Raw genomic sequence first — 21,008 nt, forward strand, 5'->3', positions numbered from 1 at the left:
TAGGGATACGTAAAATTATGTCATTCCAACATTGACATTATTATCAGGGTTTTCTTAATATGACAATATACTCTTACATCATTTGAATATCGAGTAATGGTTGATTGACATTAAGAGTCCAATATAAAATTTACAAAAATATGAGATTATATGATTGATACCCATGTGTTTTCAGTATCGTTAGTATTATATTTTTAATCCTAATATATGATACTGACAATACTGAAACACACATTGGTAATATTTTCTATAGATACATGTATATAATTTTCTACTAGATACTTAAATACAGATAAAGATATAAAATATAGAATATACAATTATGTAGATATAGACGGATGAATGGATGGAATGATTGTGTATCATATGGTTGAATGAACATTGTTTTATAAATTATAGGACAGGAGCCTAATTCACAAAGGTCTCTTGGGCTCTGCAAGACACCAAAGCATCCTCTTTGCAAGTCGTTTAGCATTGCACTGCGAGATCGCAAAGTTGCGAGAGTTTAGTAAATTAGGCCCCAGCTTTCCATCAACGTGTTCTGCATGTGATTTATCATGTGTATTTCTGCACGTGGAAATGTTCTCTTCCAAATCTATGTTATAACCCAAGTGGATTATCATACAAAATAAATTGTCATCGAAGTATACTTTTAAGCTAAAATGTAAATACTTTGCATTATGACATTACTGTGCTGAATAAACCTGCTTACAGAAAAATCACTCATTGATCGACTTTTTTTCCGGCACTGAAAAAGGTAATACATAAATGAACTGTATTGATAATCTTGTACACTTTGTCAGTGAAAAGCGGGCCATAATCTTTATATTCTGTTGCAGCAATCAAAATAATTTGTTAGAATCAAACTATAAAATTATATACTTATATCAGCCATTACATTTTTTGACTAGGTGGCTAGGCTTACTTAGTTTTATCCAGTTTACTAAGTGCTGTACCACATTTATGAAATGAACATACAGACTGAAAGATAGCAGCCTAGTATAATTCTTGAATGACTTTCATAAATTCTGGATCCGTAAGGGTACTTGACAGGAAGACAGGCCTGGACCAAATCCGCAAATTCGGGCAAAAACTATTGAGAAACCATTTCACCATGTATTTGCATCATTCTACCCACAATATTACTTGTAATCCAGTTAAAATGCATAGTAATTTGTTTACAACCGTATATAGCTGTTTGGCAGTAATGCTAATATGAATAAACGTTATTCAGATTTGGGCATTTTCGTTTTATTTGGGCAAGAACCCGTACACCAATGTTTATATCACATACAGGTAGTGGTTTAGTTATTATTAGAAGTCGATGTGCATAGAAAATGACAAATAAATGTATCTTAATAACCCTGAAAGTCAACAAAGAACCCAAAGTAATAATATAACGTAAAAACTGGTTTCACAACCAAGTCCAACAAATTCTTATTAGTGCTGTTTCATGCAAAATGTTTATTGCATAGAATATAATAAACAAGTTACCAGTTTTGTCCTGAGTGAAATAATTTTGAACTGCCACCAGCTTTAGTGAGTGACAAATAAAAATCATATCATGAAGAACATAGCCTACATTTGATAACTGGTACCAATTATTTGTTATCACCTCAGTTATTTTTTTCACGCCGTTTACTTTTGATATCCATACATGTACTGCTACCGGTATGTAGAAACAATGTAAACCACTTAACACACTTTTCTGAGTTTTGTTGTAACTTTGTATTTTATTCACATTCACAGGTAATTTTCAAAAACCAAAGTTCTATTTATTGTGTTAAAAATATATACCGTATACGCAAATATTTTCGCGGCTAAAATAATTCCCGTTTGGGTATTCATTTTACATTTTCGAGAGGAATTATTTTTGCGACTGTGTCCCCCGATAATAAAATTAAAATTACCCATATTTCATTTGCCAAACTCTTTTCAATGATGATTTCAAGCACGTTATCAGCAAGACGTCAATGTTGTATGTATGTCTGATGAGACATGTTATTGATGAAACACACACACATGCGATACAGAAAATTGAAAAACGCAAATATCAGAAGAAATAACTTTGAATTATTTGTGGCACCAAAAACTTCCATTCAAGGTTACAAACAAAACAAACAAAACTGAGGTTACGTAACAACAGACTTACGCGCAACTGTGTGTCACTTCGATCAAATCCACGTAACCAGGCACGTTTACAGAATCATGTGACCTCTGACTGCTTGATTCTGATATGGGTTTTGGCGTGTAGAGATAAGACTATATATTATAAGGTAAATAATATTATACCAAATCGAAAATAAGTTCGCGCGTATTTAAATTTGCGGTGCTATCAACGTGTTCGTGGTATATTTTATTTGCGAACATATTTGCGTATACGGTATAATAAACTGTATTGAAATAACATTTTATTTTAAATAATTAACAAACAACAGAAAGGTGTAAATGCAAACACTTTAAACTACCATACATAATGTCATTTGTGTGTTTGCTTAATCATGATGACACCAATGCATGATCAGTGGTAAAGCGCTCGCTTAATGTGCAGTCGGTTTGGGATCGATCCCCATCGGTGGGCCCATTGGGCTATTTCTCGTTCCAGCCAGTGCACCACGACTGGTATATCAAAGGCTGTGGTATGTGCTATCCCATCTATGGGATGGTGCATATAAAAGATCCCTTGCTGCTAATCGAAAAGAGTAGTCCATGAAGTGGTGACAGCAGGTTTTCTCCCTCAATATCTGTGTGGTCCTTAACCATATAACCGTAAATAAAATGTGTTGAGTGTGTCATTAAATAAAACATTTCCTTCCTTCCTTCCAATGCATAATTTCTCAGTCAGAAATTATGATTTTTATTTCCCAAGTTATGAATGCCCACTGGGGGTAATAAATAGAGAATAATACACGCGTGGCCGTTAGATATCATTTATCACACGAGTTATTTTAAAATGTATCTAATGAGCGAAAGCGAGTTTGATACGTTTTTAAACAACGAGTTGTGAGATAAATGGTATCTAACGAACACGAATGTATTATTCTATTTCTTACATATCCGCAAATACCAGGTTTTAAGCAAATTTTAACATCTTTTTGGACTAAAAGTTATTTACAGCCATTGCATATGTAGCGAACTTACACGTCACAGACCCATGATTGTCAGGTTAACTATACGTCACAATGTAATCTATTTCCACTGTTTTACTTTTCACTGGCTGCTTGGCACTGGTGACCTGGTCATCACCTAGAGGCAGCCAGTCGTATGTCATGAAATTGTTAACACACATTCGTGTGCAAACAACCCATGTGTTACCAAAAATAATGCATGGTGTTCTCACCAACGGGTGTGTAAGAAATGCCATTACATCAGTTAGTACTGACAGCAATGCATTATAATTTCTCAATCGAAAAATTGTATTTTTTATTTCCCCAGTTATGAATAACCACTGGGTGTAATGAATGCTATTACATTATTTCCAGCACCATATATTTTGAACACATGTCCCTCAACCACACAAACCCCCCCACATGTGATAGTGACTGTGTTCTGTATTAATAGCCCGCTGCACTATCCGACTCATTAATCATGACGCGTTCAAAGCCCAGTCGTAGTAGTTGTAGTTTATCGACACTGTGCCTTGAGTCGTGAGCTTCATCAACAGGATCTCGGCTCGGTCCTGTATGTTGGGCTCCAAGTAGGGAATTGTCCATCTGTGGCAAAACAAATTCAAAAGAAAACTTAAATGTTATAATTATAAATGTTTTCATAGCTGTAAATCGATGCTTCCATAATAATTGTCTGATGATCAGGGTTGGGAATGCACAAGAACTCAAGGTTGGGTTGGGTTAAACAGGACTTGAGTCAATTTTATTTTTTATTATTTTATTATTATTATTATTATTTTATTTTTTTTGGGGGGGGGGGGGTCTCGAGTATTTACAAGGGAGACTACTCTACTTTAAAAAACTACTTTGTTTTAACGACACCACTAGAGCACATTGATTTATTAATCATCGGCTATTGGATGTCAAATATTTGGTAATTTTGACAAATAGTCTTTTCCATTAGCAGCAAGGGGTCTTTTATATACACCACCCCATAGACAGGATAGCACATACCACGACCTTGATATACCAGTTGTGGTGCACTGGCTAGAAAAGGCCCAATGAGCCCACCAATGGGGATCAATCCTAGACTGACCGCTTCTGGCGGACACTTTACCACTGGGCTATGACCCACCCCCTACTTTAATTTAGTAATTTTTAGATTTTAGCAAAATTATTCTCAGGGTCAGTCTTCACAAACTACCAGTAATAAGATATTTTTTAATTCTGAATTAAATTGAAAATTTGAAAGCTTATCTTCTAGAATTTTGATTGAATATTTCTGAAACTAAGTACAATGATTCTCAGGGGCAGTCTTCACATATTACAAAATAGAGAGATATTTAGAATTTTTATTAAATTTTAAATAGAAATGTAACATAAAACAATTTAAGTTTACTTTATCTTAGAGTTTTGACTGGATAGTTCTGAAACTCAGTATAAGTATTCAAAGGGGCAGTCTCCACAAACTAATAGAGAGACATTTTGGAAAACTGAATCTTTAAATTTTTATAAAATGTTTTTAAAAATTAAATTGAAAATCTGAAAGTCTACCATCTCTTAGAGATTTGATGAGAATATAAAAGTTGGTACTATGATTCTCTATAGCAGTCTCCACAAACTGCATATTGTTTCAGTCTATAGTTGTTGAAGATACCAGCTAATGGGGTGGAGGGATATGGGGGGAGGGGGGGGGGGCAGGTGCAGTTATAAATGTATATTAATTTTGCCCTTTTGGGGGGTGGGGGGGGGGGGGGAGGGAGTATAATGCATAATCCTCAGAGGTAGGAGGGGCAATGCATAACGATTTGATAATCAAATTAATGGCAATGCATGGCAAAGTTTAGATGGGGTGTGATTGCCTTACACAGAGCTCTTGCCAAACAAATATAACCACTGTGAGATAGCCAGCTTTCATTAGCTGAAGATATTAACAATGACACTGTGTATACAGCCACTTCTGTTGTGATGTTCCTGTTTGGTTGTATTTATGAAATTCATCTTTTTATGCAATATTTAGCAAGATGTGTTTATGGTAGTTCACTGGACCGGAGTGCAAAAACGATTCTTGTGATTTACAGCACTGGATAGGTACAAAAAAGGTTGTCAGCAGTGCAGATCATAAGAGGAGAAGCAACCAGAACAATCAGAAACTGTTAAAACAGCCTTGTATGTTACATTATGTATAGTATAGAGTTTCAGCTTTTTAAGGATCAGTTCAGTCCTATTTTAAAATGTGTATCACATCCCAGCTAAAGTTGGAGTGGGCAGTAACAGTTTCAGTGAGACTTACATGTAGGTTTCAGTGAGACTTATGTCTAACTTATGTTTCAGTGAGACTTATGTTTCAGTCAAACTTATGTTTCAGTCAAACTTATGTTTCAGTGAGACTTAGACTTATGTTTTAGTGAAACTTGTTTCAGTGACACTTATGTTTCAGTCAGACTTATATTTCAGTGAGCCATACCTGACCACATGGACGTCGGTTTCCCCGAAATCCTGTCTGTACCACTGAAAGAGCTTGGACAGCCATATTTCCTCTGTTTCAGTGAACATCGACACTTCTTGTTTACAGAAATTCTTTGTTGCATCCATCAGGGCATTTTCAATATTCTCTGTTGTGTACACATTGATAGCAGGACAAGACTGAAATCATAATTCAGTGATGCAAGTTTCAGAAATGGAAGATTTACAGAAAAGATTTACATAACCTGCATAAATGTTTCTACAACTTACAGAGATCATAGTAAAATTCCTCCAAATTATTTCTTTATTTTTTATTATTATGTTTTAATAACAGCATAACAAACCTTAAATATTAGTCAGCATGAGGTTTTAAAATAAAATGATCTCTGATTGTGTAAAACCATCAGGTAACTACATTTGTAACTCATCTTCAATCTGATTTATAAACTACGGTATATGGAAACACTTCTCCTGATTCATTACTCTTCTGGGTTTTTTCATGTTGACTGTTATCAAATATATTTAAGCTAGTGTTAACTTCAGTAGTTTTTAATGTTACCAAACCATAAACATGTTCAAAATTCAACCAAAGAAAATAAATGGCCCTAAAGAATTAAATATCAACAGTAATCTTAACAAGTTATAGATCTTAGATAGGCACTGTTCACAATTATCATTATTTTCTTGCATTCGTTTGATACTCCCCCACCCCACCACCTCTTTAAGTACACTTCTTTTTTTTCTTCTTCTTTTTTTTTTTTGGGGGGGGGGGGGGGGGGATATTTTTATGAGGATTTTTGGGTTTCATCTTAAAAGTTTACATTGGTATTATCTCCCCCTGCCCCCATCCCCACTCCAGCATATGGTTTGTACACTTGGTAAAAGATTTATAATTGTGAACCACCCCTTATGTTTGTGACAAACACATGCATTAAATGAAATAGTCACATAACAGTACCTATTTAGAGCACAAAAACATACTTTAGCGCCACAAACAAGAGCAAAGTGAATTCTTGGATCAATCTGTTTGACAATAAATTTTAAACGTGGATCCTTGGGTGGAAATTGAGGCTGGATGGATGCTGGATGTCCACGATTGGCTGAAAAATATAATTAAAATATGATATTATTATGGCTGTCTAAACATGATGGACTATTGCAAGTGGACAGTAATCCGTGCAAAATGGTTAAACAAATATAAGGAAAAGATTCAGGGTTTTATCACCTATGTTTCTAGACTCTGATAATCGGCATCATTCCCCACCATTCCTCAAAAGCTATGTCGTTTTTTATTCCCAATATTGGAGTAAAAAATTTCTAATCAAATGTAAATAATTCTCATTTTTTATTATATAAAGGCATATTTTGAAAACAATACATAAGACTAGATATTAATTTGAATAAATGCAAGCATATGTACAGTATTACCGGTAGTCAATTCTAACAAGATGTTTTTTAAATGAAACTGAAAACTGGGCTATCTATCATTCCAGCCAGTGCACCACAACTGGTATATCAAAGACCGTGGTATGTGCTAACCTGTCTATGGGATGGTGCATATAAAAGAGCCCTTGCTACTAATGAAAAAATGTAGCAGGTTCTTCTCTAAGACTACAGGTCAAAATTACTAAATGTTCGACACCCAATAGCCGATGATTAATAAATCAATGTGCTCTAGTGGTGTCATTAAACAAAACAAACTTTAACTTTCCTACCCTCATTTTGTTCACATGTAACCGTAACACACACCTTTTTTTCTTAATTTGGCATTATTGAGAGGTTTTACTGTATATGCTACAAGAAATTACATGTGCCAGTATATTCACCTTTAGACCAACAGTTACAGCTTAATAGTTACCTGCTCAGCTGGCTAAAGCAAACAAAATATACATCTACATGTATCTTAGCATTTACATGTAGGTCGACATGTTTTATGTCAGGATATCTGACAATGCAATCAGTTACTGGACAGCTATAAATACTGTGTACATCTCAGTCCTGTGTATCTGGTATCTTTGCCTATAAGTATTAGTCTATCTCGAGGCGGATCTAGGCCCCCCCCACCCCCTAAATTTTGTGATAGTTATAATTTTATTATATATCAATTTTCATTTTTTATGATCCCCCTCCAACCTCTCCAAAAGTTCCCGTAGCATTCCACCTCATGTCACCCCTAGATGGATTTTCTGGATCCGCCACTGTAACCCATTTACAATTTAACACAGAAAAAAAAAAGCCTATAAATTTTTTAATTACTTAAATCTTATTTTAATTTATAATTGAACTTTAAGTATCTTTGTTAATCACCTCCCAAACAGCAATGTCTGTATATAAACTGTAGTACTATAGTTGAGATATTTTACTGTTAAAAAAGACATCACGATAACCAGTCAGGCTTTCTGCCAGAAAATAATTTGCGGGTACGTGGGTGATTATAGGCTTGAAATTAGACACTGCATTTTATGTATACATGTATGTATTTTGACAAATTTTAATCAGCAGTTCTCTTACCATAATCAGGGTGAGATGTAGCCCAGTGGTAAAGCCCTCGCCTAATGTGCAATCAGTCTAGGATTGATCTCCATCAGTGGGCCTATTGGGCTATTTCTTATTCCAACAAGTACACCACAAATGTTATATCAAAGGTCGCTCTGGTATGTGCTATCTTGTCTGTGGGATGGTGCCCATAAAAGATCCCATGCTGCTAATGGAAAAATGTAGTGGGTTTCCACTCTAAGACTATAAGTCAAATTACCCAATGTTTGACATCCAATAGCCGATGGTTACTAAATCAATATGCTCTTGTGGTGTCGTTAAAACTTAAAACAAACTTTAATAATAAATATCTGAAGATCAGGTTAGGGAATCTGTGAATACTCGAGGCTGGGTTGGATTAAGCAGGACTTCAGTCCGTTTGACATCCAACGATTACTAAATCAATGTTCTCTAGTGGTATCGTTAAACAAAACAAACTTTAGCTGTTTCTTACATCTGAGAATGCCGTTGTTCGATATCGTTCAGACATCCAACAGCCAATGATTACTAAAGCAATGTTCTCTAGTGGTGTCGTTAAACAAAACGTTAACTGTTTCTTACATCTGAGAATGCCGTGTTCAATGTCGTCCAGGGTGAAGACATGGCCACCGATGTTGTAGCCGGTTGTTTTCCAGAACTGCTGGATCCTTAGCACGGAGTCCGGGATCGTCTGCTGTTCAGCCAGTCCATGGATCGTCAGTGCGTTGTACGTGTCTGGAGGAACTCATTAAGGAACACAGAGGGACACACAGTTCATATAAATCAATAAACTCTGGTCAAGATTAATTTACTTCATTAAAAAATAATAATAATAAAATATTTAATTTTATTTTAACTTCATTTTTTTTAGGAACTCATTAAGGAATACAGAGAGACACAGTTCATATAAATTAATAAACTCTGGTTAAGATTAATTTACTTCATTAAAAAATAATAATAATAAAATATTTTATTTTATTTTAACTTCATTTTTTTTTTTAGGAACTCATTAAGGAATACAGAGGGACACACAGTTCATATAAATCAATAAAGAATGGTCAAGATTAATTTACTTCATTAAAAAATAATAATAAAATATTTAATTTTATTTTAACTTCATTTTTCTTTGGGGGGGGGGGGGGGGCAGAACACACAGTAAAGCACTCGCCTGATGCACAGTCGGTCTAGGATCGATCCCTGTCAGTAAGCCCACTGGACTATTTCTTATTCCAGCTGATGCACCATGAATGGTATATCAAAAGCCATGGCATGTGTCATCTGGTATGTGTTGTCCTGTCTGTAGGAAAGTGCATACCGAAGATCCCTCTAAGACCTTTTTTGTTAGAATTACCGAATAATGACATCCAATAGCAGATGATGTATACATCAATGTGTTCTAATGGTGATGTTAAAATAAAACAAACTTTAACTTTAAATTTATATTAATTAATAAAGAATGGTTAAGATTACTTTATTAATTTTATTTTAACTCGAATTGTTATGCTTATATCCAATTAACGTTTAAGCACGCTGTCTTGGGCACACACCTCAGCTATCTGAGCATGCTTGTCCAAAACAGTGGGTTAGTGGTAAGTTAATTTTTAACTGTTAGTGACTCAAAGAGAAAAGTCGATGTATAGTGGCTTTAAATACCTTCCGACAAATAAATGCTGTCCTGTCAAAGACCTATTGTTAATAATGAAAAAGTGCTGTGGTTTCCTCGAAAAACTATGTCACAATTATTAAATATTTAACATCCAATATCTGACGATTAACAAATCAATATGCTCTAGTGGTGTCATTAAACAAAATAAACTTTAAGTGGTGAACATTAATAATTGCATTACATAGAGAATAATAAACACACTCGTTGTAATATAAACAGTCTCACACGTGAACTCATTTAGTATTCTCTACATCTTTACTGCACATATCAGATACATGTACTTGCATTGCATGAGTGAACTTAAAACCAGCCACTAGCATCTATTATTTACATGATAAAATAGCCTGGATTATACTCCGTTTCTTATCATTTAGTACACAATTTAATGTAGTTCACCCTCTCCATCCATCCACCCACCTACTTTAGCTAGTGGCCTAAATTGAAACATCAAAATTTTAAGTTACTTATAATACAAAGTAGGGCTAGTGAATTTTTAATCGTGGCTAGTAAATTTGTAAAATCACTGATCCCATGGCTAGTGGATTTTATAAAAATTCTACAAGCCCTGAAGTCAACAGAGATACAAGTAGGCTAACTACTGCTTACCAAAGGTCATACACTTAACTGTGAGTTATAGCTATGATGTTAAAAAAAACTAATTAGTTTTGCCTCAGCAGTCACTGATATGATCCACTCTCTGTGCCACCAGGTGGTCAACATATCTGTGTGGTCCTTAACCATATGCCTGACGCCATATAACTGTAAATAAAATGTGTTGAGTGTGTCGATAAATAAAACATTTCTTTCTTTCTTTCTTTCTTTCTCTGTGCCACCAGATGGTCAACAAAACAATTCATTTTACTCAACATGGTTAACTTAGTAGGTCATGATTGTTTGGAGCGAAGTCAAGCAACCAGTAGTCCACTGAGTATATAATATGAGTCACTACGGTGAAACAAACACTATAAATCATGCCTGTACTGTGTGTATTCAACAGAAGCTTATTAATAATCAATTAGCATCAGTAGTTGACAAACATACAACTTGATCTACATGAAACAATGTTTTATCACCTATGTTTCTAGACTCTGGTAACTGGCACCATTCACAAAAGGCTATGTCACTGCTTTTCTTTCGTGACGTCATCAGTTTCCTCAGTCTTGTATATTATATAGTTTGTGTCATGTAACAAGTTTAAAGTTTAAGTTTCTAAACTATTTACACTATGGGTAATAAATACAATAAGCCACTCGATACTCGGAATTATGGATTATGTGTCCGAAATTAATTTCACTCGGGACAGATAATCCGTAATTCCTTGTAACTCGTAAGTTATTGTCTATATACCCACCATGGTAGTACATCAGTCAATGAACACATGCTACATCCAGGTACCTGTAACCTACATGTAATCAATCTTCACCGTAAGCAAAATCAAGGTGAGCTGACGATCACTCTCCTGAAGTGGTTCTAGGCGAGCAGTCATATGAAATTTAAAACAAAACATATTAAATGTTTTACTGCAAGACGATCAACTTGCCGCTATCCTAAACCGTTCCAGGAGAATGTATTGTATGTACCGGGAAGTGGGAGTGATCACTCATCTTTCCTGGCAGAGACCGGATAATCATAGCCTCTTTCTGTCTCTCTGTCTGCCTTGGGTGGGATGTAGCCCAGTGGTAAAGTGCTCGCTAGATGTGCGGTCGGTCTAGGATTGATCCCCGTCGGTGGACTCATTTGGCTATTTCTCGTTCCAGCCAGTGCTCCACAAAGGTCGTGGTATGTACTATCCTGTCTGTGGGATGGTATATATAAAAGATCCCTTGCTGCTAATCGAAAAGAATAGCCCATGAAGTGGCGACAGCGGGTTTCCTCTCTCAATATCTGTGTGGTCCTTAACCACAAGACTGATGCCATATAACCGTAAATAAAATGTGTTGAGTGCATTGTTAAATAAAATATTTACTTCCTTCCTTCTCTGTCTGCCTCTCCCTTTCTCTGTGTTTGTGTTTATATTTAATGACACTGTAGTACTAATATATCATTCAGTTAAATAACAAATGGTAATTTAGTCATGTAATTTTCCAGGAAAGTTTGTTAAAAGTTTGTTTTGTTTAACGGCACCACTAGAGTACATTGATTTATTAATCATCGGCTATTGGATGTCAAACATTTCGTAATTTTGATATGCAGTCTTAGAGAAGAAACCTGCTACATTTTTCCTTTAGCAGATCTTTTATATGCACCATCCCAAAGACAGGATAACACATACCATGGCCTTTGATATACCAGTCATGGTGCATTGGTTAGAACGAGAAATAGCCCAATGGGCCCACCAACAGGAATTGATCCTAAACCGACCGTGCATCAAGCGAGCACTTTACTACTGGGCTATACATCTCGCCCCTGTAATGATGTATAAGTAAACAAGGATACTTATAAAGAACACCTTCTTCTCAAGTTCAGATAGAGACTCGAGATCAACATTCTGCAATTGTTTTGCTTCCTGTTTGTATTCAGCAAACAGTGGAGATCCCTTTATTCGATTGTAATTGATCTTTTTACCATCCTCACTCATAAACTCACCTTTCAGCCTGAAACAAAAAGACAATTAAAAAAAACTAAAACACTTTGAAGTCTTCTTAGAATATATGGTGTTAGCATGAATTATTTTTGTAGTGATACGAACTAATAAACTATAATCCAATGATGTTGTCCTAAGGTCGACAACAGTCACTTTTCGCACCCTTGTTTTGGGTTCGTACACAATAAATATAGCATATCTTACCGTAATTTCACTTGAAATCCATATTTCGTAAAAGGTACAATTTTTTAATCACAAGATTTTCTTCAAACACATTCAGATGCATTAGTAATGTTCAAACAAACAATTTTCAATAGCAAGTTTGCAATGGAATTTTTCTAGCATTCTTACAACGGAAACGTCATGTACCCAGTGTATGGTTATTGTAAGGTGATTCAAAGTGATGTCATTGGAATACTGACATCATTCAAATTCAAAATTAGCTATATTATTACAATGCTTCGCCACATTAAAATAAAAACTGGTCTACTAACCTTGACCCCTGTAAAATTTCTATAACAAGCGGACAACGTTGTTTACAGGTTGGTATTTTGTTATTTTTCATAATTCTGGACAAAATATTAATTTTAAGTTTCAAAAGATGAAAGAAATAAAAAGTACCTTTTGTCAAATATATCATATAAAAAAATTACCATTGGATATGTTTTATTTATTATGTACGAAGCTAAAACAAGGGTGCGAAAAGTGACTGTCATCGACCTTAGTCATACACAGCTAGCTATTAACTTTAAATTATTTTATACTTTTCCCACAGACTAGCTCATGCCACAGCTTTTAATAGACACCAGCCATGAAGTACTTACTAGGTTTAATGGGAAATAACTGAAATGAAATAATCAGGGGATAAAATTTGGCAAGAACAATTTTGTTGTTCGTCTGTCAGTTATGCAAAACCAATATCAACATAAATGACGGATTATTCGTGCCAAAGCTGTATTGTTTAAGCCTAAATTGAAATTGGTTAAATATTTTTCAAAAACATTGTTCCCCAAAGGAGGTAAAAAAAATATTTTGACACAGGTCGATTTTCGTGGGTCTGTCGGGTTAAGACAAACAAACCTAATTTTTATTTGCCTGGTAGATTTTAAGTTAGTCCTAGTGCACAAAAATAATATTTTTGTATTTATGACAGGAGAAAAGCTAATAAAATCTCTAATCTTGGATTCTCATTTGAATATCGTTGCCCATTAACCTTTTCATTTGAATCTGAACTACTGAACAAAATTGTTCGTGTAAACACTAAAACCACACGAACGACATATTGGTTGTCTGAAAAATTCAAATTGTATGCCCTGAATAATAATGTGCAGAATGGACTTGCACAGGGCAATATATAATTATTTGATGTGAAACGCCCGCCATTCTGTTCACTTGTCAGCTATATGCAATTTTATATTGATGTATGGCAGTCAGTTACCTGGTGAATTATTACTATAAATATATTCTAAAATTAAAAGTAAAAAAACTTATGAAACACAAGAACTTTATTTATGAATTCCAAAAGTGCAGTTATTCCTAGACTGATTTTGGGATGTGTGCTCAATGCACAGCATATTCACCAGTTACTAAACAATAAATGTTTGGTTACTTAAGATTTTGAAAAATTATCCTGTTAAATTTGCATGTCACAAATAGTTAATTCCCATTTGTATAAATGTGTAAGTTATAAATACTGTATAATATGTCTCATATTAGCTGGTCAACTGGCCACATTAATGGATTTAATGGATTAATGGGGGAAAATAACATGAGTAAATCATATATTTTCAGGCCACTGAATAATGCAGTATACCACTGAAATCCACAACATTGATTGCATAGTTTGCTCATCTCAGACCATTTTCATGGGCTTAAAGGTCCTATGTCAAAGTTGAAACTACAATATTCTGTTATTTTCACATTTAGGGTGTATACTACCAAATCAAATCCCATAGACGACAATAGTAACATATGCGGCTAAAACTCCTACCTGCAACGTATCAACCGACATAAATGCCACGGATATAAATACTACCACCCCTTACACCTAAAGTGAATCAGAAAAAAATGGGGGTCAAGCTGCTCGTTTCTGAGATAACGGGTAGCGTCTATGACTACCCTAGTTTCGCACAAAATTTGAGTACTTTTTTTTACAGGTACCACATACATGTTTCAAGCACAAGGCTACTTGACACATTGGTACTAGATCAAATAAAATTGCACATTTATTTTACCCAGATGAAACTATTATTTTTTACAACCAACACACTCACATTTATAACCAATCACAGGACTTGTGGTGTTCACTTCTCTATCAAAAGTTCGGTGCACCTCGAACTTTGACCCAGCCGGAAGTTATTTGGTATAGTACTACCTATACTGATAACATACATTTTTCAAAAAGTGTCCAGCTATGTGTCTTTATGACAACCAGGATCTGGTGTATTCTGACATAAACTGACAACCTCACTGAAACTGTTGTTTCTACAGTGCAACCTAATATAATGTACACCTCAAAAAGCATATATATTGCATATAGTTTTGTACAAATGCAATATGTCATATTAAACAACAAAATGTTTTAAAATAAAACTCCTGAAGATATTTACTTTCAGTTGGGTGTGTGTACTCAGGTATATATGTAGAGACAACAAAGATAGTCAGAGTACCTCTACCCCTTTAAAGAATGCCATTAAAACACATGCACTTGATTGACCCCTAGATTATGAAGACCTTAACAGGCACATCAAAGAAATATCAGTATTAAAAAAATACACTGTCTGAGGAAGGAAACACAAACATGACTGTACCTGTATGAAGTAATGACTTAATGTCCTGAACATTAGTGTTGGGAGGAAATCCTGTATGCTGGGTGTGGGTGTCTTCAAGTTACCAGGTGTGAGAATTTCAAATCCATCGGCCATGCTGATTTTCATAATTAACCATCAAAACCATTGGCAGCCACCAATATTCCTGACTATATTTTATTTATAGCCTACTGTAGTTGGAGGTTTTAATAGTTGTGATATCTGGAATAATCATGCAGCTTTAACACATTTATTTTTGATTAATTACTGAAAAAAAACTATTTTTAAATGACAAAATTACCCGAACATCTATTTTCTTGCATTATTTTCTAATCCGGATGAATACAATATGTACATTAGATGTATTCCTACAATCTGTAATCCAGCATTTTATTTAGCTAGTAACATTAGGTAATACAGCTTTAACAATAAAATAAATTATCAACTTAATCCAAGGCAGATAATCAAATCTGAAAAAATTGGTTCTGAATCTAGTATAAACTCAAAATGCTTTTCATGAGGGCTAACTAAGTGATTACTAAGAAACAAAAATGATCTGGAGATCTAAGTACATGTTTAACAACCTTATTGTTATGTACAAATAAGAACAGAAGGCACAATAGTGACAACAATTTCAACACACACAACAAAGCAAACAAACACAATTTAATTATGTTTTTGGTAAAGTTTTCCTTCAAATTTACTTTAAATTTTGCATAAAACTACAAATTTGTCTAAAATATAACTTAGCACCCTATAAATATGTCAAAATGACAATAAAAATCAACTTCTTTACAAATTTGCGTTTTCAGAATTTCATACATAAAAAATTAACAATGTTAATGGAAACTAAAGACATTAACCCACTATTGGCACATGCTATTTTTAATATAAAAATAAATTGCTATTAAAATCTTAGTTCAGGTTGCCTATATATAATACCATATTTAAGAGCAGTTGTATATGGCAAGTCAAATACCATGTAAAAAGAAATTATTGAAATCTTTACAGTATGAATTATAGGCCAAAACCAACTTTTCTTCAGTGCTAACTTGGATTCAAACACCATTCAGAGCCATATACAGAGATTATTGTCAAGGTCAAGGTCATTGTGAACTTGCATGATCGAGTGATGGCTAATTAATCAACCAGTATAGTTTAATTAAATAAAATGACAAAATCATAATATTTTTTATTATGCACTGAATATGTGCTATAGGGTGTATACTACCAAATCAAATCCCATAGACGACAATAGTAACATATGCGGCTAAAACTCCTACCTGCAACGTATCAACCGACATAAACGCCACGGATATAAATACTACCACCCCTTACACTTAAAGTGAATCAGAAAAAAATGGGGGTCAAGCTGCTCGTTTCTGAGATAACGGGTAGCATCTATGACTACCCTAGTTTCGCACAAAATTTGAGTACTTTTTTTACAGGTACCCCATACATGTTTCAAGCACAAGGCTACTTGACACATTGGTACTAGATGAAATAAAATTGCACATTTATTTTACCCAGATGAAACTATTATTTTTTACAACCAACACACTCACATTTATAACCAATCACAGGACTTGTGGTGTTCACTTCTCTATCAAAAGTTCGGTGCACCTCGAACTTTGACCCAGCCGGAAGTTATTTGGTATAGTACTACCTTTATTTGCAATAAATTACTACAAATCTTGCACTGGACACCAAGAGCGCTTTCCCAAACAATTTGTGGCTAAATATAGCATAGCCACCATCTTTGTTTCTTTTGTCAGCTGACTGCAACTGGGCTTCTAGATTATGATAGCCCCACTCCCATGTCTAGTGATATTCAATGTTGGGCTAGTAAATAACTAATATTGCCATGCCCGACGGCTAGTGAAAAAAAGAGAATCAAATGTTGCAGTCAAGTCTATTTTGTAAATATGAATAGCTTGCCCCCACCCCAATGTTAGCGTTTTAGGCTCCATCTCTCTCTTTAGGTGACATATCTGATTATTACTATTATTTAGTACAAATGTATTAACTTAAAGTAAAGTAGGGCTAGTGAATTTTAATCGTGGCTAGTAAATGTTCTAAATCACTGATCCCATGGCTAGTGGATTAAAAAAAAATTCTAGAAACCCTGCTGCAAATAATTCTTAGTGTGTTGAATGTGCACGCACAAAACAGTAACGTCACTTGTTAATGCATGTGACACACCCTCAAACTTTCTCTCTTAAAATATTTGTTTTTCTACTACCAATTACAATTATTTGGTTTTAATTTTTAATGTATAAACTTTTATGTTTTGAAGCAAAAATTAATAAATATTTTTGGCGTGAACTGCCATTATTGCAACTTTGACATGGTTTTGCTAAAATACACATTTTGTTGGGTACTTAAAACAGGGCTTGAAATAGCTGCCTTCAAAAAGCTGTTATTATTTTAGACCCAGCAAGTGTTCAAAATAGATTCACCCGCTAAAACTATTTTAAATTTGCAGGTCAGTTTTTCAAAAAAGACAGAAATAGCGAGGATTATTTCATCTGCTACATGTATTTACATGTAGCTTGTAATCCTTCACCATGTGCTGTTTTATTTCCAGCAGCCCATATTTCGGTTGTCCTGCTATTTTAGAAAAATAATAGCAGGCCGTATTTTACTTCCTATTTTGTGTCCTGTTACATGTAAATTCATCGACTAAAAAGGATGAAACTGGTATCAGTTTTAGGAAAATGTGTGTATCTTACACACAATAGTTGGTGACCATTAGATTGTTGATTAGAAATTGACAGTTTTCAAAATACAGTAGGCATATAATATGCTCTACCCCTATCCCCAGATATAAACAGGATAGGGCTATAGACGGTACTCCAGGATATAGATCAGATCATCTGATGTGCCCAAGTGAGACATGATCAATGTGTTCTAGTGGTATAGTTAAACAAACAAAAAAGAGAGAAAAAAAGCTGTATTTTTAACAATCTAATTAAAATTAGCTCCACTATTACATGTGGATCTAACAGCAGCCCGTTGGAGCTCATGTCCAGTTGCCCTTTCATTCGACCAATCAAAACCCTACTTGCAAAATCATTCCAGTGATTTGAAAATAATTTGAAAACAATTGGGATTATGCCGAGGGTATGCGAAAAGATTCGGGTGAATTACGAAGTATGCCGGAAACTAATTTCAATGTAAACTTTTACATAAAATTTGTTTCAAGACGGAAAAAACCCAGTGATGGTATAGCTATAAAATCGGTTTATACTAGTATACAATCCAGAGTTTATTACTGCACTTTTTCCCATATTTTTTCAATGTTGAAATAGACCAACAAGTTCGCCTATTGCATAAATAGTCTCGCCCGATATTTTTAGAATTTGTATGCTCCCGAATAACACTATTGTAATTGGTTGATATTTAAATTGTTATTTATAGATGAAATGTCACCTGGACATGGGAGTCCACGCAATGCTGTTAGATCTACTGGTAATAGTAATTAACCAGTGGAGCTAATTTTAATTAGATTGCATTTTTAAAACAATCAGTGTATGTATATATATGTAGGTATAGGTAACTAGTTTAACGTGCTCATGTACCACAGCGGTTTCGAGCACGCCCTTTACAAGTCCGGTCTCTGATAAGATCAGGGACCCGATTCGGGACAGAAAGGTAGTTAATTATGGGCATTGGACAATTTTAAAATAATTTAAAATTATTCCAAAATGGGGGAAAAAATTTTTTTAGATGCGCCAAAAAATTCTATAATATTAATTGCTCAAGATTTATTTAAAATTGTAAGGCGCATAATTTAAATGGGCTAGTCTAAAATTCATTTACGGTATATAAAAAATTATTTAACATTTTAATAATTTAAGCCCCAGGAGGTTAGGGCTGGAAACGGTGGTCCAGGCCCCATTGGAAAAATTGGCATGGAAATTTAGAAATTCCAATTGTATTCGGAACTTGGGTGTGACCAGATGAGGGAGGGGAGGGTGGGAAGGGGAGGTCAGATCAATCATCCTCTCTAAGGGCAAAACCCCCTACATCACCTTATGGCCCTAATAAACCTAACTTCCGACACCCCATTCCCCCCCCCCCCCCCACACACCCAGCAAGTCCAACCATTGTTCATTCCAGTCATAGTTACTATGATAGTATCATCATGTGTATTCTTTATTAATAAATTATTGTAGTTTATTGATCCAACGTTGGTACTGCTTTGAGTGGCACAGAAAAAAATCCAATGTTGATAATAATTTTTGTTGAGAAGGTAAGGATTATTAGTTTTCGTTGTAGGAAAGTGTATATATGTAAGCATTGTCAGTAAAATAGCTTATTGATTGAATGAATCACTGACTGACTGGTTCGTTGACTCTTTGATTGGTTGATTGATATCATATATTGATGTTTGGTAGCCCGAGTACTCTGACTGTAAGAGAGCTAGACGGACATTTGGACATAAACACGCTCTCATTACAGTCAGAGACCAACCTATGTATTTTTTTGGCAATTCCTGACTACCAAACGGTAGGCAACGAGTCCCGCTCTAATACCACAACAATCCTATGTTTGACGTCAAATACCTTTACATCAATCATTTTTGAGTCAAGTGATACAAAAAAATCCACATATTAATCACTAATACACTTACTACAGAAAGAAACCCGACAGCACTCACATTCAGCTACGCTTCGTGACACTCCGTCACGACAATTGCAAAGCTCGGCGATCTATTTCGAGCCGTAGACCACGTGATCGCGCACTGGGCGATTCCGCCTTGTGCAGCAGTTACAGGGGCCGTCTCATATCAAGCGAAGTTACAACATGGAATAGTTGGCTAATGCCGTTTTGGATGAATTTGGATTTCATTACGTCATTAAACCAAAACAATTACACATTATTGATTCCATTTTGAATTTGAAGGATACATTTGGGGTGTTATCGACAGGATACGGCAAAAGTATGTGCTACGTACTGCCTCCTCTTATGAGACGACCCCTGTAACTGTTGCACAAGGCGGAATCGCCCAGTCTCGAAATAGATCGCCGAGCTTTGTAATTGTTGCGACGGAGTGTCACGAAGCGTAGCTGAATGTGGGTGCTGTCGGGTTTCTTTCTGTAGTATGTGTATTATTGATTAATATGTGGATTTTTTTTTATCACTTAACTCGAAAATGATTGATGTAAAGGTATTTGACGTCAAACATAGGATTGTTGTGGTATTAGAGCGGGACTCGTTGCCTACCGTTTGGTAGTCAGGAATTGCCAAAAAAATACATAGGTTGGTCTCTGACTGTAATGAGAGCGTGTTTATGTCCAAATGTCCGTCTAGCTCTCTTACAGTCAGAGTACTCGGGCTAGATGTTTTGGGTGCTTGATTATCGATAGATTTATCGACTGATTATTGTTTTGCAAATCTAGGTCACCTTCCTGAACTAGAATGAATAATACATGTACAAGAAACCATGTTTGTTTTATGGATAGCCAAGTGTTAACAGTTTAAGAAGTAAACAACTTTATTAAACTTATTTACTTAGCCTAGCTGCCTAAGCCTAAGGCTAAGCTGCGTAAGCAAGAGTTGAAGATAGGCTAGGTGTTCATCGTAATTTACTTACCTAAGCATAATTTTTTGCAATTTCTTTGACAATTCGCAGGCTGCTATTGATGCATGTTTTTCAGTGACGCTGTCTTTTTTGTCAACATTTAGAACACTGACATCGTCCTGATTCGATGCCATCATACCACTGATGGTTTGGCCACAGCTTCTTCTCAAACGACAACAAACAACCCACAACGCCACCTAACGGTAATATATAACGGTTACACCAGTGTTCTCCAACGAGTTGCGCTTTCCCTTTAAACGTCGTGTGGTCTAACATG

General features: G+C 35.1%; 1 protein-coding gene across 1 annotated transcript; it reads right to left on the minus strand.

The window, feature by feature from the left end:
• Nucleotides 1-3,409: 3,409 nt before the first annotated feature.
• Nucleotides 3,410-20,920, minus strand: LOC121382326. The gene is made up of 6 exons (XM_041511908.1): nucleotides 20,744-20,920; nucleotides 12,190-12,347; nucleotides 8,670-8,822; nucleotides 6,555-6,673; nucleotides 5,575-5,753; nucleotides 3,410-3,713 (listed from the first exon to the last, which is right to left on the minus strand). The coding sequence occupies exons 1-6, from the start codon at nucleotides 20,866-20,868 to the stop codon at nucleotides 3,587-3,589; spliced, it is 861 nt and encodes a 286-aa protein (XP_041367842.1). The 5' UTR covers nucleotides 20,869-20,920; the 3' UTR covers nucleotides 3,410-3,586.
• Nucleotides 20,921-21,008: the final 88 nt, after the last annotated feature.

The sequence above is a fragment of the Gigantopelta aegis genome, chromosome 9 (genome assembly GCF_016097555.1).
Source record: "Gigantopelta aegis isolate Gae_Host chromosome 9, Gae_host_genome, whole genome shotgun sequence".
Taxonomy (NCBI): domain Eukaryota; kingdom Metazoa; phylum Mollusca; class Gastropoda; order Neomphalida; family Peltospiridae; genus Gigantopelta; species Gigantopelta aegis.